This window comes from Crocuta crocuta, unplaced genomic scaffold, assembly GCF_008692635.1.
Source record: "Crocuta crocuta isolate KB4526 unplaced genomic scaffold, BGI_CrCroc_1.0 scaffold433, whole genome shotgun sequence".
Taxonomy (NCBI): Eukaryota; Metazoa; Chordata; class Mammalia; order Carnivora; family Hyaenidae; genus Crocuta; species Crocuta crocuta.
This window is the reverse complement of record NW_027530001.1, coordinates 2266127-2291268: the sequence shown is the minus strand read 5'-3', so window position 1 is coordinate 2291268 and position 25142 is coordinate 2266127. Positions and strand designations below refer to the sequence as shown.

Here is a 25142-nt window from a genome sequence, read left to right as displayed (position 1 = left end):
GCAGTTTTACTTTGCTTTACTTTTAGGTACTATTTCCTTATTCCCTTTGAAGGTGTACAGGCTTTATCATTGAAACCAGTAGTTGTCAATTGAGTAACAATGTTACCAAGTAGTTTTTGAGTCTCTACTTCCGAGGTGCTTTGCATGCATTGCTTCATTTAATTTGCACACCTACCTTATGAAGTGGATGCATAAATTTTCCCATTTGACAGAGGAGGCAGTGGAGCCCAGTGAGATTACATAACCTGTCTGAATCAGTCACACAGCTATCGATGAGTGGAATGGAGACAGACCATGTCTCTAGGAACTTCAACTTGTGCTCTTCACCGCCCAGCTATAAAACTTCCCTCATTTCAAGGGAAGTAGAAATGTTCTAGTATGAAGCCTCCCAGGAATCTATGAGAGAAACTTTATTTTAAAATAAAAAAATCAGGGGTGCCTGGATAGCTCAGTTAGTTAAGCATCTGACTTTGGCTCAGGTCATGATCTCATGGTTCATGGGTTCGAGCCCCGCATCGGGCTCTGTGCTGACAGCCAGTTCAGAGCCTGGAGCCTATTTTGGATTCTGTCTCTCTCTCTCTCTCTGACCCTCCCCTGCTCATGCTGTCTCTCTCTCTCTCTCTCTCTCTCAGAAATAAATAAAACATTTTTAAAAATACAGAAATCAGGAACGGTTTTTTAAATAATTGCTTGATAGATAAAAAGTTCTTTGGCTTAAAGAAAAGTCTGCCTCCTACAATTACCATATCCTATAATTTGTGTACCATGCTGGGTATGTTTCAGAAGTACTGTCTAAAAGAAATTTAAGCTGCGGTTATAATAAAAAGAACAAAAACCATGTAGATTAAGTATGCTGCTGGCTGGTTTCACATTTTTTTTTCCTTGCGGGCTAACCTCCAAGCTTTGTAGGTGGGAGCCAGAGAAGACAGGAGATCATGGCAGGAGACTGTTTGATTTTGATCATTTAACTCCTTTTATTGGATTCCAAAAATTATATACATGGCAATCTCAGAAGATAGAGAGATGTTAAGATTACCACAGGGCAGAGGTCAGCAGTCCTGTAGGGTCTTTTTTAGGGGTAGCTGAGGGACCTGCCTGGCAAAGTTTATCAAGTCGAGAGTGAATTCTTAGACATGCTGGGCTAACCTTCAACATCCTTACATTTAAAAGCTTGTGTTTCCAAAAGATAAGCCATGAAAATAATTATATATGTGTGCGTGCACACTGTGTATTACATCATAATCTATAAAGTTGCACATGTAATATGCAAAGTCACTGCCACATAGGGCCAGCATTTCTCGTAGATCAGCAATGATTTTAGTCAAATCCCTCATTTACAGATAAGAAAACTAAAGCCTGGAAAGGGCTACTGTGCTTTATAAGATTTACCAAACACACAATAAAATGGGTTATGTCCCAACCCATGCAGAAGGCTTCATGTAACCATTGCCACAATGGTATAATGTTCTCTCCACGAAAATACTACGCCCCAAACACAGTCCTTAGTTCTGACAGCATTCACGGCTGCAAAATCTACACTGATATGATTTATACCAGCTCTTGCAGTTTATAGCAGTGAAATACGATCTATAAATTCCAAAGTCTGAAAAAACAAAGCATCTCCTCACTAGCGAAGCATGATGAGCTCCTTGGGGGCCTTCCTCCAGGTCCTGACACCCTGCTGCAGGCAACCCCACTTTTCCCATGGCCCTCCGTGATGAGGAGGGAAGTGGGGTTGAAAGAGGAGGGGGTTTTTCCTGAGAGACAAACAAGGAGGGAAATGTACAGGAGAACCATGACCATATACGTGGTGAATTAGCACTCTGATTTTAAAGGCGCAGGCAACATTACAGCAGTCACAAAAATGGAAAGTGTTAAAGATCCCACACTCTCACCACCCCAAAAATTCACTTTTTACTTCCTTATTTCCTTTTTGTTCATATTAATATACATGTATTTTTCTGTTGAGTTGTAATTTATTTCTTTTTTCTGTAGATTGAATTTCAGTTCCAAATTCCATTTTCACACAATAGAAGGAAATTTAGTTTAGTCACGTCCTGAAATGTGGACAAATTCCGCGATTCCTTGCTATTTCTGCTCTGTACACCATCAATCAGGTGTTACCTGGCCTCTTCTCCCCACTCCTCCCCTCCCCGACACACCCCATCCTTGGAATGGATGGTAAGGGGCCCTGATCTTTGAGAAGAGACTTCCAGCCCTCAGTGTTGCTGTGTCTTGGGCCTGTTCTGGAGTCTGCTTACTGAGACATAGGGGCCACCACCTTCTCCTCTCAGACCTGCCTCTCCTCTGCTTCTCCTTTGTTGCTGCCACATCATGTGGGCTAGTGGACCTTTCTCTGGGGTTCCCTGAGAAGCAAGATTATATCTGACACTCAGATCCTCATGGCTCCCCTATCCTGTTGAAAGGTGATGAGGTCTGTCTTGTTCTCCCTGGAATTCTGCTCGATGATAAAGGACAGGATCCTTGCCCTGAGTCTCACTCTTATTTCTTAATACTCTTGGCTGAGCTTAAAGGATCTCTACCCGCTCGATAGGAGTTGATATCTTGTGTCCTGTTTCCTTTGTGAGAGTGCCATCCTAGGGGCAATGCCTGGTTCACATCTCCAGTCACAGGGTGGGGGAAGGTACCGCATTTAAGGGACAAGTTATTTCCCATTTCCTAGTATCAGCCTGCCACATCTGTAATTGTCTTGTAATTGTAACTTTGCATTAGGGTCATTTTAACACAGTACTGGCAGTATTTTGCTAGTCAGTCATAATAGTGGTCATTTTTAGTGGCTGCAAAATGTTCGCTCTTTGAGTGGCTGTAACATAATTTAGTTAACCACCCCGCATTTTTGGACATTGAGTTTCAATTTTTAGATATCATACACGGCACTGCTATAAGAGTTGGTGAGGCTTGAAAGAAAACTTATTTTAATCAAAAATCCAAGAATGCAATTTTATAAAATTGTCCTGAACTGCAGCAGATTAAATGATTGCTTCACACATGATGGCTTGTAGCCCACTAGCTCTTCCCTTGTTTTCAAGATCATAAATAATTCTGCCCATTAGGGGTTCAGGTTCTTGCTCTCCTTTGCACCACCCGGATTTTATGAGGATGCAGTGCTTTCCTGGCAGCTGAGAACTGTTTTCTTCTGGAGATTGCATCCAGGAAGGAGAGTGGAGATAATATTGAGTAGATATTTCTCTTCATTGGCTTAAACTCAGCCACAATTTTATGGTTTGAAATTCAAGAGCCCCCTTTTCTACAGCAGTGAAAACCTAAGTCATTTCTGCTGACTTGCTGAACACAGTTTAAAAATTTCATCATTCAGGAAATTTCAAGAACTACTGTATTAGAAAAAGGCGAAGACCCTGATATGGAGCTAATAGAGTCCCGAGGACAAGAAAATGTGAATATTTTGATTCCTATAAACTAAATTTGCAAAAATATTTTATCTGAAGATAAAAAATTTTAAAAAATGTTAATGTTATTTATTCTTGAGAGAGAGAGAGACAGCATGAGTGAGTGAGGGGCAGAAAGAGAGAGGGAGACACAGAATCCAAAGTAGGCTCCAGGCTCTGAGCTGTCAGCCCAGAGCCTGACACGGAGCTCAGACTCACAAGCCATGAGATCATGACCTGAGCCAAGGTCAGGCACTTAACCGACTGAGCCACCCAGGAGCCCCTGAAGATAAAANCCCATTTCTTCACTGGGTTGTTTGTTTTTCGGGTGTGGAGTTTGGTGAGTTCCTTATAGATTCTGGATATTAACCCTTTAAAAGATAAAATATTTTAATAGGACATTTCTCAGTATCCTACTGTGATCTCCATTTGATATGGATATGATATAAGATCTCTGTTTTGAGGTCATCTCTGCCCTTATAAAACACAACGATAAAAGGGAACCATGTTTACAACAGAATCACAAACCCTTGGTGTTCAAGACCAATAATACCACTCCTAAATGGTATTCATGTTTCATAAATGTGAAAAATGACTTGCGTGGGTCAGCAGACATAGCAAAATAGCTACTTTGAAATAGTAAAAAGTTAGAAACAATTTACATCCCCATCAATAGAAAACTGCTTTTAATATTATGGTAAGGATGTATGGGGAATGCTGTATCACTGTTATCAAAAAATGGACCAGGGCAGTGGGTGGCTCAGTCAGTTAAGCCTCTGACTTTGGCTTAGGTCATGATCTCATGGCTCATGAGTTCGAGCCCCGTGTCGGGCTCTGTGCTGACAGCTCAGAGCCTGGAGCCTGCTTTGGATTTTGTGTCTCTCTCGTTCTCTCTGCCTCTCCCATGCTCACACTCCATCTCTCAAAAAATAAATAAACATTAAAAAAATTTTAATGGATAAATCTCTATTTAAAGATATATAAATAGAAACATTCATAAAAGTGTTTATAGTATTCTAGCATTTGCATAGATGAAAAAAAATATATATGCTTATAAATTCATAGACTATTTCTGAAAGAACCTGGAAGGTAATAGGAGTTGCCCTCAAAGAGGGGAAACAGGACCTGGGGACAATGGAGAGAAAGAGAATTTTTTTTTCCATCATATAATCTTCTACCTCTTCCTTTCTGTACTATGAGCATGTATTACCTAGTAGTAAATATAGTTTATTTGATGATTCCTCAAGAAATTAAACATAAAATAACTGCATGGCCAAACAATGCCATTCCTGGGGATATTCCAGAAGAACTGAAAGCAGGGACTGAGATCTATATACCAGTGTTCACTGCAACATAATTCACAGTAGCCCAAAGGTGGAAACAACCCTGGTGTCCATAAACAGATGCCTGGATAAAGAAAATGTGCATTATATATGTGATGCAATATTATTCAACCACAAGAGGGAAGGAAATTCCGACACATGGATGAATCTTGAGGATGTTATGCTAAGTGAAATAAGTCATACACGAAAGGACAAGTATTGTATGATTCCATCTAGAGGAAATATCTAGAATGGCAAATTCATAGAGACAGAAAGTAGATTGGAGATTACCAGTGCTTTCCAGGGAGGGGAAACATGGGAGTTATTGCTTAACAATCACAGTTTCTGTTTAGGGTCATGACACATGACAAAGTTTTAGAAATAGAATCATGATTGTTGCACAACATGTGAATATAATTAATATTACTGTATTACCGGTATACTTAAAAATGTTAAAATGGCACATTTTGTGTTATATATATTTAGCATGATAAAAATTCAAATAACATGTAATTTAAAGAGAAACTTAATGTAAGCTTTGCAGCTTGATCTCTTCTCTATCTGCGGCTTCACAGGAACAACCATACTTCCAACCCAACCCCATTCTCCCAAAGCAGATAATTCGAGTGCATACCATGTGCAAGGATCCTCTGTGGGGCACTGCCCAAAATGGAAAGATATGTGAATATATGCCCTGTGTTTCAAAAGAGCTTATCATATAGCCTAGGCAGCAGATGCATGTGTTACTAAGGGTAAAGCGAAAAGGGTGTAAAGCGAAAAGGGTGCTGAGTAGATATCCATGCCATGTGCCTTGGGAGTCCAGAGGCAGGAGCAAACCAGCTTTGACTGGAAGATTCAGGATGACTTGACCGAGGAAGGTGCCTTTTAGCTGTCTGGAAGGGAAAAGTGGAATTCTATGGGCAAAAAGGATATTCCAGACTCAGAGAGCAGGTGAGCCAACTTTCCTTAGTAGAGAGGTGCACCTCAGAGCAAAGGGTAGTGGTCTGGCACTGGACAGTGGGTCTCTCAGGATCGTATGGAAGGTGATTCTGGAAAGGCTGTTGAGGTCAGGTAGTGTCAGTTTTTAAGTGATTTAACTTATTTGGACTTTTAAATACTGGTGATGGGAAAATAGCTTAGGTATTTTTTCTGTTATTTCCCACTATCTCTTTTACCATTTAAGGCTGTGAGCCTCTTACTCTTATCAGGCAAAGAACTTGAGGCATTTACATTCTTTAAAATTCATTTTTTCCAACTCAAACTGTGTTTGCCATCTAGTGATTAATCCATGCCATTGCAACAATTTATTTCAGATGCCTTGATCATCAGCGCTGAGGTTAGGCTCCCGGGCCACAGACCCCATTGTGCTGGCTATCATTCCTGCCCTGAACTTCACCTTCCACGAGCCCTGATACATACACTGGTGTTTGGAGATATTGTAATGAAATCTGACCCCTCACAGAGTAGTAGTAATATTCACATGAGAGAAAAATGTAGTTGCTTTGAAGAAAATGAACCTTAGAAATGAAATTTTAAGAGAAGTTTAAATAGCAGCATCTTTATGTGAATATGGATCTTCCAGATCTATGGACAAGATTTCTTAACCACAATAGATACCATAGCCCTTTCCAGCTTCCACTTCTTCCTCAGTATCCCATAAATGGAGGCAAGGACTTTAACAGCGTTGCCTCCAAATAGTGATACGTTTTTGAACATGATTCTCCAATTTTTTTTTACCTTCTGAATGGAGATCTAAGTAAGTAGCCCCACGTCCTTCCTTTATTTGTTCCAGTAGTAAAGGCTACTGTTAAGAGTTTTCTTTCAAAAGCTGGACTCCATCAGTTGGAACAGTGGGCCAAGAAATGATGAGTTATATATGCAGAGGTCTTAAAAATCGTCACTCAAAATTCTTGAGGGGCCCAGGATAACATTTTGCAGCAGAACCAGTTTTCAGAGCTGAATGAGACTTTCTAAGCAACGATGGTACAGCTTGTTACACATAAAACTACTACGATGATATATTTTTCAAAACTTTGTGATTACCCTCACCCCACCTTCCATGGGTTCAAGCATGAGTTGCTTCCAGTAGATTTTGTCCTAGGAAGAATTATGCTGTAGACAGTGTAGACTTCCCACTCTACTGCCAAGTTCAGCTGATTTTTCAGGTGGTTATGAACTGTTACCTGGATAACAGCTTCTGGCCTCCAATCCAATGGCACCTTCCAAGCCCTGAAATGTGATAGAATGTATTGTAGGAAGCCATTAGCTCAATCTCTAAAACCATGTGAACTGCCTAGCTATATCATTTTTTGGTGAATCACTCTGCATCTGACTTTTGTAGGGAAAGCCAGAGATACCGGGTATATGTTGTGATACCACTGCTGCCAGGATTTGAAGGAGACATTTCAACGGGTGGAGGAAATGCTCTGCAGGCAATAATGCACTTCAACTACAGGTGCCAAAGTTCTAAAGTTGTCTGTTTTCAGCTTTCTATCAGTCACGCATGTAAGCTGGTGAAAGGAATGGAAATGTTTCTCCACATCTATTCAGGGAGTGTTGAACAGATGAACACTTTATTTTACTTTTGAATCTTGGCCTGTTTACTAGTTGGTAAAATTCAAATAGAGCCTAAAATCATAAATGGCAGGCCTGGGACACATGGCGAATATAAAAAGAACTAAAATATAAAGCTTTTATTCATTGCCTACATGCAAGACATGCATATACATAGATCTTATAAATGGAGACAAAGACTTAATATATATATATACATACACATACATATGTAGATATATATTTATGTATGTATATGTACACACATATGTATGTGTGCATATGTATTATATACGTATAGACTTATATATAATATTTATGTATAATAATTTAAAAATGATCTTTAAGCCACCACATAGTTACTGAGCTTTCCGTATTATTTGAAGAAAAAAAATTAAATTTCCATGTGTTTGTTTATCATTCTTTAGGTAGCAGTTTTTCCCCAAGGCTGGTCATGGTAGCCTTTGCCAGAAAATGAAGTATAAGGTTCTTTACTATCATCTGGAATTTTAATTCTATTTTTGCTACCCCATCTTTGTTAAAATTTTAAGTAAAGTATTAAATCCTGTTGTCGATATTCTAAAGAGAAGAATTGCCATATTTACTTAAAAAAGACCTGGGAAGCTTCAGACTTGGCCAGTAGAGAGTTATGAAGAGGGTTAGAAGGTATGTCTGGTGAGCAGACAGAGAGGGAGTATAGAAAGTGATGGGAAGGCACCCCTAACATTCTGTCTGGGTCACTTAGCTGGAAAAGAGAATGGGAGTGAAGAGGTAAGTGAACAGGCCTGGGCATGAATCCCAGCACCCAGTTAATAAACTCTGGGACCTAAGATACCAGAGAACCCTGCTGAACATCGCATTTGTGAGAAGTCAAAGCAAGGACGGGAACCTGGATGTTTTCTTTTAATATCCCTTGTTCTTCAGAACCACCTGCAATTTCCCACCTTTCTAACCAAACTCTTTTATGAGGGAGGGGCCAATGAGGCCTGGCCCAGAACCCCCAGATAAAGTTGCAAGAGTTTGGTCAAATTAAGGGTAGGGGCTTACATGCCTTCCTGCTGCCCACCCCTCCGGTCCCCTCTGCAGGATCTGAGGGTCCTCTAAGCACAGTTTGTGGGCACCATTGTGGTGATTTTTTTTTTAATCTTCTTGTTTCTTACTGACTGAACTCTTTCTACCAACCAGGATTTCAAGTAAAGATTTTTTTTGTTTCTTCTGGGGTAATTTTGCCTGATTACAGTATGAGAGAACTTTAAGTATGCTTTGGGCTATATATTTTGATTGAAGATTTGCCCATTTCTAGTATTATCTGATTTATAACATGAAAAACAAAGCTTTTCAAGTATTTAAGGCACTGACATAATGTTTAATTGGATTTTATCCACTTCATTTGCCATTCTAATATTATTTTTGGAATATTGTCAATTGTAATTATTTTCTGTGACTATTTTCTTGGGTTTGAACCAGCTGAATGAAATAACACGCTTGGCTTTTGTTCAGCAGCTAAAAATCTAACCTTTTATTATGCAAAAACATCTCTATTTGCTGGCTTCATCTTTAAGAATATCAGTATTTCCCAGGGATAACTGTATTTTTAATTACTTTTATAGAGCAAGCAGATGGAACTTGGAATGTTTTGTTTTGCCAGTCATTATAATTCATTGACTATTATCAGAGTTCTGAGAAATGAAATCATTAGCGGAGTCAGTTATCTGCAACTATATTTTTCACTTTCAAGGCGTTTGCCGACTTTGCAGAGACAGCCAAGGTGCATAGTTTCTCTAACTCAGAAATTATTCTGCTAAGTCTTTGCCCTTTTTACCTCTGAAAGTAATGTGAGTCTGTAAGTGTTCTCATCTATTGAGTTATTCTAAATTTATCTTAGCTGTCACCAAATTTTCTAAGAGAGAAAGTTCATTCATAGCCCATCTTTTTAAAATAGCATCTCTTTCTGCAATCTAATGTCAATTTTATGACATTTCCATTTACCTACCTCAAAACAACCTGTCCCTCAGTACCATTATAAAAGTGATATCCAGGTGGTTTTTTAGCTTCTTAAAAGTCCATGTAGCATCTTCTCATAAAAGCACTCATTCTGTTTTTACTTGGGGGTTAGGACTATCTTCACAGATATTGCAATTGGGATTGGTTCCTTTGAAACCTCTGTAATTATTTCTTTCCTTTCCATGTGTTCAGAACCATGTGCAGAGGAGAAAATTCCATCCTTGGGCAGTTAAAAGCAAAGCGTAAGTAACAGCTTTTATTTTCCTCCACAGTTGTCTTTGGTGACATATCCATAATCATTAATGTTTTCATAGTGTGACTTTGAAACTCTCTTCACAAGAGGTAGCCCACAAAATGTTTAACTGAGTCAATCACTCATTCTCATTAAATTGCCCAGAGCAATATTCAAATGAAGACGTCACAACTTCAGATGCATCGGTAATGAAAAATAAGAGTATTTTCATTATCTATAATAGTTATTTTGATGATAGTGTAAGTGATGAAGTGTAAGGCACTTCCCAAGGGCCCTTCCTGTGTCTTCTGCTACGATCCTTCACCATAGTCCTGGGGAGGAAGCAGGACAAGTGTCATTTCTGCTTTAAAGCTGAGGACACAGATGCTACAAGGTCAACAGGTATCCACGCAGCTTCCTATTATGCAGAGATTCCAGGGTTGTCACAACAGTGTCTTATATTTAGGGAAGAAAACCGATTTTATTTATTTTATGTTGCCACCGTACACTAGACTAATCCTTTGCAGGTATTATACTGAGGTAATAAATCAGGAAAAAAGCCCACAGTAATACCTTTCACTTCTGCAATTCCTCACATTTTCAAAGGCAGGCACTTTCTCAGATATCTTCTTTTATTTATTTATTTACTTACTTACTTATACTTACTTCCTTACTTAGTGAGGGAGAGAAAGAGGAAGCAAGCAGGAGACAGGCAGAGGGAGAGGGAGAGAGAGAATCTTAAGCAGTTTCCATCCCACCTGGAGCCCAATGTGGGGCTTGATCTCACTGCCGTGAGATCATGATCTGAGCTGAAATCAAGAGTCAGATGCTTAACCAATGGAGTCACCCAGGCACCCTCAATATCTTCTTGCTGGATCCTTCTTTAAGCTCCCAGCCACCACATATTATAATTATGGGTTTACTTGCCTGTATCTCCTGATACTAGGTTTAGCACATAATAGGTCCTCGACATTGTCCTATATCTTATACAGTAGGTACAGGAACTTCCACAAGAACTAAGCTGGAGTCAGAACCCAAATTGTCTGACCTCCACTTCAGATGGGATACGGATTGTGAAAATTTGGAGGGCCACATTAAAAAGAAGTAGATTTTATCCTGAAGAAGACAAGATAAGGTTGGTGAAAGGCTCTGATCCCTGGAGTGAACCTATCAAAGTGGTGTTTTTATGGAAAGATTCACTTACTGTTGGTAAAAAAAAAAAAAAAAAAAAAAAAAAGTTGAGAGAGACTGGTGGCAGGGCGTGAGATAAAGGCACACTGGCAAAGGAAAGAAAGGTTATATATGAGTACAACTGGGAAAGAAGACTTGAGGGGGTGTGGAATAGAAAAGTGAGGGGAATATCAGATAATCCTGAGAGTTTCTACCAGCTGACCTGGAGAATGGAGCTGCCACAGGGAGGTCTGGAAAAGTCATGAGTAGAAATCATAGTTATATGAGGCCTTGTCTTAAGGCCTTCACATATGCTATAAACCTCAACTGAGGTTTTTGAAGATTTTATTTACATTGGTAGCCTCCTAAATGGAGTGCACTGGGTGATGTATCAGAATGTAGAGAAGAAAATATTAGTCCTTCCATGTATGTCTATTTTTCACTGATAAATAAGGAATTGGGACATCAGCAGGAATGGCAGAGTAAGGATCTCCAAGAATCCACTCCTTCAAAAAAGCAACAAAAATACTGACAGAAATTGTCAAAATGAACGTTTCTTGAGAGAGAGAGAATGAGGGAAAGGGTAAGTGGGGCAGAGGGAGAGACAGAATCCCAAGCAGGTTCCATGCTCAGCACAGAGCCCTACATGAGTCTCTATCCCATGACCCTATGATCATGAACCAAGTCAAAATCAAGATTCAGATGGTCAACTGACTGAGCCACCTAGACACACCAAAATCAAAATTTTTAGAATTCTAGAAATTAACCAAAGGTATGTAACTATATGAGGAGTATTTATTCAAGGAAAACACACAATCTTGGTGAAAGCAGCAAGCTCTGTAGCAGTTTAATTTGTTTTATCCCCATCATTCTCTCCTCAGTTCCACAGTAGCCTTGAACATCAACTCCTCATCACTGTGAAAACTAGCAGCCTGTCAGCCCCTAGAGGAAGACATGGGTTTGAAGCTCCCATCCTCTGACACTTCTCAGAGGATTGTCATAATTTGACCTATCTGACAGTTTAAAAGACTTTAAAACACCTAGTCTAACTATGTTCAAAGAAGTAGAGGAAATAATACCCAAAAAACTAAAGAGAACTATAAAAACAATATCTCCCCAGGGCGCTTGGGTGTCTCAGTTGGTTAAGTGTCCATGTCTGACTTCGGCTCAAGTCATGATCTCATGGTTTGTGAGTTCAAGCCCTGCGTCAGACTTTGTGTTGACAGCTCAGAGCCCAGAGCCTGCTTCAGATTCTGTGTCTCCCTCTCTCTCTGCCCCTTCCACTCATGCGTTCTCTCTCTCAAAAATAAATAAACATTAAAAAATTTAAAAACAATCTCTCCCCGAAAGAGAATATTTTTTTAAATAAATCTTTCCATAAAAGTTCTTTTAAGAAAAGATCCCAGATATAAATTCTGGAGTTGAAAAGTATAATAACTGAAATGAAATGTTTGTTAGAGGGATTCAACAGCATAATGGAGCAGGCAGAAAAATCAACAAACTTGAAGACTGATCAATTGAAATTATGTAGCCTGAGGAACAGGAAAGAAAAAAGAATAAAGCCAAATGAACAAAGCCTTGGAGACTTGTAAAATGGAATCAGACATACCAATATACATATAATGGGAGTCCCAAAAGAAGAGGAAAGAAAAGTGTAGATAGAACATATAAAGAAATAATGACTGAAAACTTCCCAAATAGGATGGAAAATAAGAATCTACATATCAAAACTCAACAAAATCCAACAAGGATAAAGTGCTTCATACCAAAATACATCATAATCAAACTATCCAAAGACAAAGACAAAAAAAGAAGCTTGAAACCGGCAAGAGAGAAGTAAGTCATCAAATACAAGGCATCCTCCATAAGATTAATGGGCAATTTCTCATCAGAAACCATGGTGTTCTGAATGCGCTGTGATGACACATTCAACATGCTAAAAGATTACCAATCAAGAATTCTGTGTCCAACAAAACATCCTTGAAAATGAAGGAGAGGTGGAAGTTAAGATGGTGGAGAAGTAGGGGAATGCTGGGCTTTCTTCATCCCTCACACACAGCTGTATTGTGGTCAGATTACTTGGAACACTCAGGGAATTGATCTGCAGAGTGGCGGAAGGGTCTCCACAGTTGGAGGGAGACAGCCTGACACGTGTGAGGAGTGTGGCTGTGAATTGGGGAGAAATAAACATCAGCACCGTGGAAGGGAAGGAACCCATTCTGTGGAGAGACAAAAGGGAGAGAGAGGTGTTGAGAGAGTGCAGCATTGAGTTAGCATAAGAGGAAAACCTCTCTAGACCACACACTGGGGAGTGAGAACTACTGAGTGTCCCAGTTGTTGTTTTTTTTTCCAAACATCTTTTGGAACTCAAACTCTGAGGTTTTGGAAGTGTGTGACTTTCTCTGGAGTGGAGCTGTGGCAGGTGCTGCTGAAGAGGAGGGAGCTGACCCCGGAGTGCATAACATGGTGTAGTGATCTCCTGGGTGCTTTTGAAAGAGGGTTTATTGCCTCCCCAACGACAAAAGCCCCTGCAGGTGCCAGCTAAAGGCCTATCATCAGCAGGGTGGAGAGGCCCTACTACAGAGGAGGGCCCTGCTGTGTCCTTTAATTTTGAATCCCAGCCATATGCCAAAGAAAAAATGCAGGAAAGTTGTGGCACAGAGTAAGCTGACTGCCTTCACTATTTTGTGAAGGTTGCTTGAAGAGGAGGGATTGAGATCCCTGATATAAGTGTGAAAAATTGGGGTGGTGCCATTTTTCCCCCCACACCAACTCTGCAGGACCTCAGAGAGCAATATAGCAGTCCTCAGTGGAGGCGGGAGTCACTTAAACCAAATCCTGCCCCTTCGTGCCTGGCAACTGCTTATTTACTGGAGTAAGACTAACTCTGAGCCAGCACATCTGGCCCCTGAGACCAGCACAGCCGCCATCCTTAGGCACCAACAGACAACTCTTTTTTTTCCTTTTTTTCATCTTTCTTTTTTTCATTTGGCATCAGACTCAGTTTCTTGTTTTTTTTTTTTGTCATTTCCTTTTCTCTCTCTCTCTCTCTTTTTTGGCAGCCTTTTTATTCTTTTTCCTTCTTTTTTCTTCTGCTTTGTTTGTTTCTTTTTCTTTGGAATCAGCCTTATAGTTTTTTTGACTCTTTTTAGTTTTCCCTTTTCTATCTTTATGAGATCCCTTTCCTTTCCTTTCTTTTTCTCTTTTTATGGGATCAGGCTTCCTTCCCTACCCTTTTTGTTCCCCCGGTGTTACATCAACAAACAAATCAAAGCACACTTAGTTAAAGGTCCAAACACTTTACCACTGCCAAGTAAGGAGGAACTCTGCAGAGAACTAACCAGTGAGATAGAGCAGCCAAAATGCAACAACAGAAGGCACACAGAATACACCAGGAACACTTCCTGAAGTACCAGGCCATGAACAGTATATGACCCCTTTTCATATAGCATTACTCTCATGTGCAGGAAACATAACAGCTTTTAAAACACGCAAAAGACAGAAATGTAGCCAAAATGACAAGATGGAGGAATTCTCCCCAAAAGAAAGGTCAAGAAGAAATCACAGCCAGGGATTTGCTCAAAACAGATGTAAACAATATATCTGAACAAGAATTTAGAACAACAGTCATAAGACTACCAGCTGGGCTTTAATAAAGCATAGAAGACACCAGAGAAACCCTTGCTGCAGAGATCAAAAATTTAAAAACTCATCAGCATGAATAAAAAATACCATAGTTGAGATGCAAAATAAACCAGAAAGAGTGACATCAAGGATTGAAGAAGCAGAGGGGAAAATAGGTGCGATAGAAGATAAAATTATGGAAAATATGAAGTTGAAAAAAATTGGGAATGGAAATTAATAGTCACAAAGGGAGATTTAGAGATCTAAGTTATTCCATGAAAAGAAACAATATCCGTATCATCAGAGTTCCAGAAAAAGAAGAGTGAGAAAAAGGGGCAGTTGGTGTATCTGAAAAAATTATAACTAAGAACTTCCTTAATCTGGAGATGGAAACAGGGATCCAAGTCCAAGACGCACAGAGAGCTCCCTTCAAAATCAACAAAAATAGGTCAACACCACAACATATCTTAGTGAAACTGCCAAGTTACAAAGCTAAAAAGAGAATTCTGAAAGCAGCTGGGAACAAAAAGTCCTTAACCTACAAGGTAGACACAGAAAGTCAGTAGCAGGCCTGTCCACTGAAACTTGGCAGGCTAGAAGGAGTGGCACAGATATTCAATGCACTGAATAGGAAAAATATGCAGCCACAAATCCTTTATCCAGCAAGGCTGCCATTCAGAATAGAAGGAAAGATAAAGACTTTTTCCGGACAAACAAGAACTAAAGGAGTTCGTTACCACTAAACCAGCCCTGCAAGAAATTTTAAGGGGGACTCTCTGGAGGGAAAAAAAAAAAAAAAAAAAAAGATGACCAAAAGCAACAAAGACTAGAAAGGACCAGAGAACATCAACCAGAAACATCTCTACAGGTAACAAAATGGCACTAAATTCTTATCTTTCAGTAATCACTAAATATAAATGGACTAATTGATCCAATCAAAAGACATAGGATATCAGAATGGATAAAAAACGAGATCCATTATATGCTGCCTACAGGAGACTCATTTTAGACCTAGAGACACCTGCAGATTGAAAGTGAGGAGATGGAAAACCATTTATCATGTTGATGGAGGTCAAAAGAAAGCCAGAGTAACCATACTTACATCAGACAATCTAGATTTTAGAATAAAAACTGTAACAAGAGATGAAGAAAGGCATTATATCACAATTAAGGGGTGTATCCATCAAGAAGATCTAACCATTGTAAATATTTATGCCCCCAACTTGGAAGTACTCAACTATATAAATCAATTACTCACAAACATAAAGAAACTCATTGATAATAACACCGTAATAGTAGGAGACTTTATTACTCCACTTATAGCAATGAACAGATCATCTAAGCAGAAAATCAACAAGGAAACAATGGCTTTGAATAATACACTGAACCAGATGGACTTAACAGATATATTCGGAACATTTCATCCTAAAGCAGCAGAATACACATTCTTCTCAAGTGCACATGAAACATTCTCCAGAATAGATCACCTACTGGGTCACAAATCAGCCCTCCAAAGGCACAAAATGATTGAGATCATACCATGCATATTTGCAGATCATCACGCTATGAAACTTGAAATCAACCACAAGAAAAAATTTGGAAAGCTCTCAAATATATGGAAGTTAAAGAACATCCTACTAAAGTATGAATGGGTTAACCAGGAAATTAAAGAAGAAATAAAAAATACATGGAAGCAAACAAAAATGAAAACATGACTCTGAAAACCCTTTGGGATACAGGAAAGTTGGTCATAAGAGGAAAAATACATTGCAATTCAGTCCTGTCTCAAGACCAAGAAAGGTCTCAAATACATAACCTAACCTTACACCTAAAGGAGCTAGAAAAGGAGCAGCAAATAAAGCCCAAAATTAGCTGAAGGGAAATAATAAAGATTAGAGCAGAAGTAAACGATGTAGAAACAAACAAACAAACAGTAAAACAGATCAATGAAACTAAAAGCTAGTTTTTTGTCGGGGCGCCTGGGTGGCTTAGTCAGTTAGCTTTCTGACTTTGGCTCAGGTCATTATCTCACAGTCCATGGTTTTAAGCCCTGCTTTGAGCTCTGTGCTGACAGCTTAGAGCCAGGAGCCTGCTTCAGATTCTTTATCTCCTTGTCTCTCAGCCCCTCCTCCACTCTCACTTTGTCTCTCTTTCTCTCAAAACTAAATAAACATTAAAAAAAATTTTAATAAATAAAATAAAAGCTAGTTTTTTGAAAAAAGAAATAAAATTGATAAATCCCTAGCCAGACTTCTCAAAAAGAAAAGAGAGAGGACCCAAATAGATAAAATCATGAAGGAAAGAGGAGAGACGACAACGAACACCAAAGCAATGCAATAAGAGAATGCTATGAAAAATTATATGCTAACAAACTGAACAACCTGGAAGAGTAGGAAATTTCCTAGAAACTCGGACACTACCAAAACTCAAACAGGAAGAAACAGAAATTTGAACAGGCCCATACCAGCAAAGGAATTAAATCAATTATCAAAAATCTCTCAACAAATAAGATTCATGGGCCAGATGGCTTCCCAGGGAATTCTACCAGACATTTAAAGAAGAGTTAATACCTATTCTTCTCAAACTGTTTGAAAAAATAGAAATGGAAGGAAGGCTTCCAAACTCATTCTATGAAGCCAACATTACCTTGATTCCCAAACCAGACAAAGACCCCACTAAAAAGGAGAATTACAGGCCAATATCCCTGCGGGACCTGGATGTAAAAATTCTCAACAAGATACTAGTAAATTGAATTCAACTATACATTAAAAGAATCATTCACTCTGATCAAGTAGGATTTACTCCTGGGCTGTAGGGCTGGTTCAATACTTGTAAATCGATCAGTGTGATCTACCATATTAATAAAAGAAAGGATAAGAACCATATGATCTTCTCAATAGATGCAGAACAATCATTTGACAAAGTACAGCATTTTTTTCTTGGTAAAAGCCCTCAAGAAAGTAGGGATAGAATGAACATACATTAATTCATAAAAGCCATATATGAAAGACCGACGGCCATATCATCCTCAATGGGGAAAAACTGAGAGCTTCCCCTCTAAGGTCAGGAACACGATAGGGATGTCCACTCTCACCACTTTTGTTCAGCATAGTACTGGAAATCCTAGCCTCAGCAATCAGACAACAAAAAAGAAATAAAAGGCACACAAATTGGCAAAGAAGTCAAACTTTCATTCTTTGCAGATGACATGATACTATAGATGGAAAACCTGGGAGACTCCATCAAAAAACTGCTAGAACTGATACCTGAATTCAGGAGTCACAGGATATAAGATCAATGTACAGAAATGGGTTGCATTACTATATGCTAATAATAAAGCAGCAGAATGAGAAATCAAGGAATTGATCCCATTTATGGTTGTACCAAAGACCGTAAGATACCTAGAAATAAACCTAACCAGAGAAGTAACAGATCTGTATGCTGAAAACTATAGAAAACTATGGACTCCATCATCAACTTATGTTTGGTTAAAAAAGGTGTAGCATATATGTATATAAAATGGAATATAAAAGAGTGAAATCTCGCCATTTGCAATGACATTGATGGATCTAGAGTGTATGATGCTAAGCGAAATAAGTCAGTCAGAGAAAGACCAATACCATATGATTTCACTCATATGTGGAATTTAAGAAACAAAATAAAACCAGCAAAGAAAAAAAAAGAGTGAGAGAGTAAGAGAGGCAAATCAAGAAGAGACTCAACTATAGAGAACAAACTGATGGTTACCAGAGAGGCGATGGGTGGGAGGATGGATAGAATAAGTGATGGGGATCACTTGCTGTGATGAACACCAGGTGTTGTATGGAAGTGTTGAATCACTAAATTGTACACTTGAAACTAATATCGCACCTTATGCTAACTGACTGGAATTTAAATAAAACCTTTACAAAAAATGGCACAGGCTCTTTTGAAAAGCAAATTAGTAGTTCCTTATAAATTAAACATAGAGTTACCATGTAACCCAGCAGTTCTGCTCCATAGTATATCCTGAAGAGAACTGAGAATATATGTCCACACAAAAACTTGTACATGAACGTTTATAGCAGCTTTATTCATAATAGAGAAAAAGTTAAAATAACCCAAATATCCACTAACTGACAAATGTAGAAACAGAATGTTTATATCCATACAATGGAATATTATTTACATATAAAAAGAAATGTACTCTTACAAGCTACAACATGGATGAATCTTGAGAATGTTATGGTAAGTACAAAGAAGCCAGACACAAAAGGCCACATATTGTATAATTCCATTTTTATGAAATGTTTTTAATAGGTAAATCTATAGAGTCAAGAAAGTAAATTAGTCATTGCGAGGGTGTGGAGAGAGTAGAATGGGGTTTGACTTCCAATGGGGATGGCATCTCTGTTTGGATTAATAAAAAATGTCTTAAAATGAGATAGTGGTGGTGATTGTACAGCTTTGTGAAGGTACTGAAAAAAAAAACCCACTGAATTATATACTTTAAAGGAGTGGATTGTATGGTATGTGGATTTATAAATGATTTGGAAGCTTTAAAAATAATAAATTAAGCTTTTAGTACATGATAATTTAAATATATACTCGTGGGGGGGCGGGGCTCCTACATAATTTGTCGCTAATGATCTGCTCAGTCAACTCTCTGGAAACATGAGACATCTTTAGACATGGGGCGTGTACATCACCAATAATAAATACTCTCAAGGTTGTATCTCATTGCGTCTAGGACAGGGAAGATTTACCAGAGCATTATCCCTGTCTCTGTCTCAAATGGCTTAAAATGAAGATGATAATGAATGAATAAGTCTCTAAAAGAAATATTGCCAAAAACAAAATCGGGAAAGCCATTCAGTGCTGACAGTGACTAGTAAATATGCAACAGTGAGGTTATAGGAGAATAAAAAGTCAGAATAAGCCTATTGTTTAGTTTCTTGACCATAAAAATGCCTGAGCTTATTATAAAGCATTCCTTTGGCCCTGGACCCTTTTCCTGTCTTTGGCTATTCAGGGGAAAAATTGGATTTTAACACAAGAAGTAATTTCAATGCTAAGCCCTCATATGAAAAGATTTCCAAGTACCCTGGGAACAAGTCAAAATCAGGCATCTCAGTGGGAAAAATGTTCACACTCTTAACATAAAGAACAGATTAATTACATAACGCCCCTTTCTGAGGCACAATGTTATATTGTTAGTTTTGTTTTTGTAAATGTGTAGTGGGTTTTAAACACACGAACTAGCTAATCTCTAACTGGATAAATAACTATAGTTCTCTACTGTTTCAATTCTTTAGAAATAACAAAACTTCTGCTATGAATATGTTACAATTCCTGAAAAGAAAACCAGCAGCTATTAGTGTACTATAATTATCATATACAGCAATCTTCAGGGATTTAGTGTTTAATTTAAAGCATTACTTTATCATTTTTATAATTTTTTGTATTATGACATTTCAGCAGCCAATTTAATATAATTTAACACAAGGTCTAGAGGTTTTCAGTCAGGATTAGAAATGTGCCTATATGGGGGCGCCTGGGTGGCTTAGTCGGTTAAGCGTCCGACTTTCGCTTAGGTCATGATCTCGCGGTTCGTGGGTTCGAGCCCCGCGTCGGGCTCTGTGCTGACTGCCAGCTCAGAGCCTGGAGCCTGTTTCAGTCTGTGACTCCCTCTGTCTCTGACCCTCCCCTGCTCATGCTGTCTCTCTCTCTCTCTCTCTCTCTCTCTCCTAGAAATAAATAAAACATTTAAAAAAATGCCTATATGAAGTGCTACTTTTTTTTTTTTTTGTAATTCTTTATTAATTTTGAGACCGAGAGTGGAGGAGGGTCAGAGAGAGAGGGGGAGAGAGAGAATCCTGAGCAGGCTCTGTGTTAACAGCACAGAGCCCAATGCGGGGCTCAGACTCACACAAGTCATGAGATCATGACCTGAACCAAAGCCCAAAAAAGCTTAACTGGTTGAGCTGCCCAGGCGCCTCACAAGAACTACAACTTTTTAAGTAGCAAAAGCCTATAACAACTCTTGAAATCCTTTCACAAAGCTTTCTTATAAACATCAAGAGTCTGTTGTATTGAATTTCCTATCTTTTGATGGTACATCTATACACCAAAGTTCCTAACAGATATGTCCTAGGGCCCTATATAAACCTCCAGATGCTCACATACCCCCATGACGTATAATTTGGAAACCTCCTGATACTTTTCTATTAATGGCTTTATATTAATGCTTCTACATGCCCCTGGCTTTCTCATTCTTTCCTCGAAAAGTACTTGTTTTATTCAGCATATCCCCACACTACAAGTAAACATTGTGAACTTTGTCCTGCGAGCAGGGGAGAGGGGCAGAGAGAAAGAGAGAATCTAAAGCAGGCTACACAGTCAGTGCAGAGCCCAGTGTGAGGCTTGATCCCACAACCCTGGGCCCAAATCAAGAGTCAGAGGCTTGGGTGCCTGGGTGGCTCAGCTGGTTCAGCGTCCGACTTCGGCTCAGGTCATGATCTCATGGTTCATGGGTTCGAGCCCCGCGTTAGGCTCTATGCTGACAGCCAGCTCAGAGCCTGGAGCCTATTTCAGATTCTGTATCTTTCTCTCTTTCTGACCCTCCCCTGCTCATGCTCGCTCTCTCTCTCTCTCTCTCTCAGAAATAAATAAAACATTTAAAAAATTTTTTAAAAAGTCAGAGGCTTAACTGACTTGAGTCACCCAGTGCCAAGCCAGTTTTCTTTATAGAATACAGTACTGGCCAAAATAACTTTTTCTTTTTTTCACATGGCATGTATGGTGGGATCATTCACATCTTAGATGGATGCCCCCACTTCACTTGACAGGCTACACTGTATTAATCTAAAATGTCCTGGGCCCCTGGGTGGCTCACTTGGTTAAGCAGCCAACTCTGATTTTGTTTCAGGTCATGATCTTACAGTTTGTGGGTTCAAGTCCTACGTCGGGCTCCATGCTGACAGTGTGAACCCAGCTTGGGATTCTCTCTCTCTCCCTCTCTGCCTCTCCCCTGTTCATGTCCTCTCTCTTTTTCTCTCAAAATAAATAAATAGATTTAGAAACACATAAAAATGTCCACTTTCTGGCTAGCACCCTGATCTTTCCTTTTGGGTTCTGTTACTGGTCCTAACCTTAAGCTTTCTTATTCTGTAAGAGGCATTTTTCACAAAGAAACAAAGTTTTGATCACTTCACAGCAGTTATTTCAGAGGCAAGGATGAATGAAAGTAGTATGGACAGTGGGCTTGAGGCTCTCCCACTTAATTGATATGTTGCAGATACTTTCCAGCCTTGCTATAGAATGGCACAAATCTGCACCTTCAAAAATTACATACTATTACATGTCTTAAACCTTCAGGCTGCTAAGCTAGTCAGTATCACTAATCTTTTTAAATTATTTTAAAATGGTTTCAGACTTACAGTAGGTCTTCCAGAACTGCCACATACCCTTCATCCTGATTACCCAAATGTTAACCTGTTACCTTCTTTGTTTTCTCTTTTTTTGGTAATAGATTCGTAGACAGGTGTGTTTTTCTCCTAAGAACCATTTCTTATGATACATAGATATCATATGATATGATATCATATATATATATATATTAGGATATATAAGTTATAGCCATAATGCCCATTTACCCCTAAATACTTGAGTGTGTACTTCTGAAAAGAAAAAAAAGACATTGAAAAAAGCAGGTAGAGTTCCATTATCAAAATTGATGAAATTAACCATTGATGTAATACTATTATCTTACTTATACACCTTACTGGAATTTTGCCAATTGTCCTACTAGTGTCCTTTATAGCAAAAGGGGGTAAATGTTTCCTTCTGGTTCAGGAGACATTCAGCAATCATGTGTTGCAATATAGTTGTCATGGATCTTTATTTTCCTTTAATCTGAAATCATTGCTCANTGGTGATCCTGGTATATTTAAAGTGTGGAAACTCATTATTTTGTAAAATAGCCTTCAGTTTGTTTTTATCTATTGTTTCCTCATGATGAGATTCAGGTTGTGAATTTCAAGCAGGAACATTGCAGAAGTGATGTGTTCCCCTTTGTGCACTGTATCAGGAGGAACGTGTTATGGGTTTGCCCCATTACTGGTTGTATATTGGTTTGTATTACTGGTTCTAACTTTAACCATTTAGTGAAGGTGGTTATCTACCAGGTTTCCCCCCTATAAAATGGCTATTTTTCCTCTTTTGATTAATAAGTATTTTGTAGAGGGGCATCTGGGTGGCTCAGTCGGTTAGGCGTCTGACTTCGGCTCAGGTCATGGTCACACAGTTCATGGGTTTGGGCCCCACATCGGGCTCTGTGCTGACAGTTAGCTCAGAGCCTGAAGTCTGTTTCAGATTCTGTATCTCCCTCTCTCTCTGAACCTCCCCTGCTCACGCTGTCTCTCTCTCTCAGAAATAAATAAAACATTAAAAAAAATAAGTATTTTGTAGAATGCACTTTGAGCCTATATAAATATCTTCTTGCTTTTCATCCAGCATTCACCCACAGTTTTTAGCATACATTAATGATTCTTACCTGAATCAATTATTACTACATGATTCAATTATGACTACTATGATATTTGCCAAGTGCTGATTTTTTAATCTCATCATTTCTTCTATATTTACTACTTTCCTTTCAATTTCTTACTTGGAATTCTACTGTAAGTGAAGCTTCCCTTCTTCCCCATTTATGTATTTATGTATTTGTGTTGGTATGGACTTACAGATTCCTATTTTATTTTGTGAGTGTAATTTTAATGCCTAGCTTACACAGGGTTGGCCAGTGAGTACCTCTATAAGCTGGCTCATCTATGCTTTTAATATGTTCCCATCAGCCTTTTTTTCCCCCCCTTGGTGGCCCAAGAAGAGTTCTATAGTTACCTTATATAGTCCCAGAATTAGCTCTAGAGTCAGCCATTTCTCTAAGAAACCTAGATTCTTCTAATGGAAAATGACATTTAAAGACCAAAATCCTGGTGCTAGAAATGATCATTGCTACTGGGATGTCATTGCTTTAAGACCTATGGTATACACATTACCTATCTATCACCCATTGATATATCTATTAATCCATCTGCCTGTCTCCATGCTAAGGCTTCCAATTCCAAACCCACACCACAGAGTTCCTTCTAGACATCTCTCTTTATATTTTTAAAACTTTTTTCTCTCACAGTGAGAAATCTGGCTCTTGTCATATAACAATGGATGTATTTATTTCCTCAAGCCTAGAATACACAGAAAATCATTTTAGAATTGCTAGCCCATACCACTGTGGAAAATGAATCCACCCCCAGAATTCAGTATTTGTTTATAGTTCTCTTTGTCCTTAGCTAAGGGTGTATACTCAAATGTTCGTGTTCAAAATTTACTTGGATTATGTTATTATTTTGAAATACAGTTAGATTCATTTGCTTCAGTCTGTATTCTATTTTAGAGGCCTTTTTCTATATTTTTCTTGATTTTTGTGTGTGTGTGCAATATACTTCCAATAATCAGAACCACAAAAATGGCTTAGATAAAATACTTAGATAAATGTCACTTCCCCATACTTTCTGTCAGTTTCCTCCCCACCCATCTTTTCTATCCTATTTCCCTTACATCCTCTCTCTGTAGCCAATTTTTTTCAGTTGCTAGATTATTCTTGCAGTGTTTCTTTTTGTACAAATGAGCAGATATATGTATATGTTTTTACTTCTCCCATATCAATTCGTAGAACTATTCATTCCTTTTGACGTCTGCATGGTCTTCTGTGTATAGATTTGCCATGGTCCGTTCAATCATTCGCTTCTGGGTGGGCATTTAGATTGTTTTCAGTATGTTTCAGTTACAGTTATGCAGTGAATAACCTTGTGCATATATATTCTTAATTGTTGGAAGTGTACATTTAGGGTAAATTTCTAGGGTGGAATTGCTAATCCTAACTGAAATAAGTCAGTCAGAGAAAGACAAATCCCGTATGATCTCACTCTTAGGTGGAATTTAAGAACTAAAACAAATGAGCAAAGGAAAAAAAAGAGACAAACCAAGAAACAGACTCTTAATTATAGAGAACAAACTGATGATTGCCAGAGGGGAGGTAGATCAGAGGATGGTTAAGCTATGTGATGGGGATTAAAAAGTGCACTTTATCATGATCTAAAACTAAACAAAATAAAATAATTTTTAAAATACACTTTTTGTTAAATATTGCCAAATCATCACACACATACACACCCATTTGTATCAGTTTGGTTTCTTGCCACCAGTGTGTGACAGAGCCTGCTTCAACCCAGTCTCACTGACAAGGTATGTTATTTTTGGCCAATCCCATAGGTAAGAAATGGTTTCTCAGTGTCGTTTCACATTTCTGTTATGAGTGAGGAAGAATATCTTTTCAAATGTGTCTTTTTGTGTGTGTGAATTTGTTTATGTCTTTTGTACATTTTTTTCCATCAAGATTTTAATCTTTTTCTCCCTTCGGTTATTAAGAGTTCATTATATGTTTGGACCTCTTAGCTCTTTATCTGTGATATATACTTACTGCAAAACCTTCTCCTGCTTTGTCACTTTTCTTTTCTTTTCTTTTCTTTTCTTTTTTTTTTTTTTTTGCTTGTGATGTTTTGTGTCATGTGGTTTTTATAAATCTAGCCAAAGTTTACTGACATATTTCTTGTATTGTCGCTAGGTAGTCATAAGACTTCCTTACACTTAGGCTATGTAAGAATCCACTCTGTTTTCTTCTAACACTTGTATTGTTTCATTTGCTTGCATTTCTATCTCTGGTCCATTTGGAGTTTATTCTTGTGATTGGTATGAGGTATGTATATAATTTTTCTTTCTCAAAGAGCTATG

General features: G+C 38.5%; 1 protein-coding gene across 3 annotated transcripts in view; it reads left to right on the top strand.

Moving 5' to 3' along the window:
* PLD1 (phospholipase D1) overlaps nucleotides 1–25142 on the top strand; it is a 208221-nt gene that overhangs the window by 156875 nt on the left and 26204 nt on the right. For all 3 annotated transcript variants that reach the window (XM_077763675.1, XM_077763676.1, XM_077763674.1), the window contains 2 exons: nucleotides 7071–7184; nucleotides 9479–9528. In XM_077763675.1, coding sequence (XP_077619801.1) covers nucleotides 7071–7184; nucleotides 9479–9528 — 164 coding nt within the window. The remainder of the gene's footprint in view (nucleotides 1–7070; nucleotides 7185–9478; nucleotides 9529–25142) is intronic.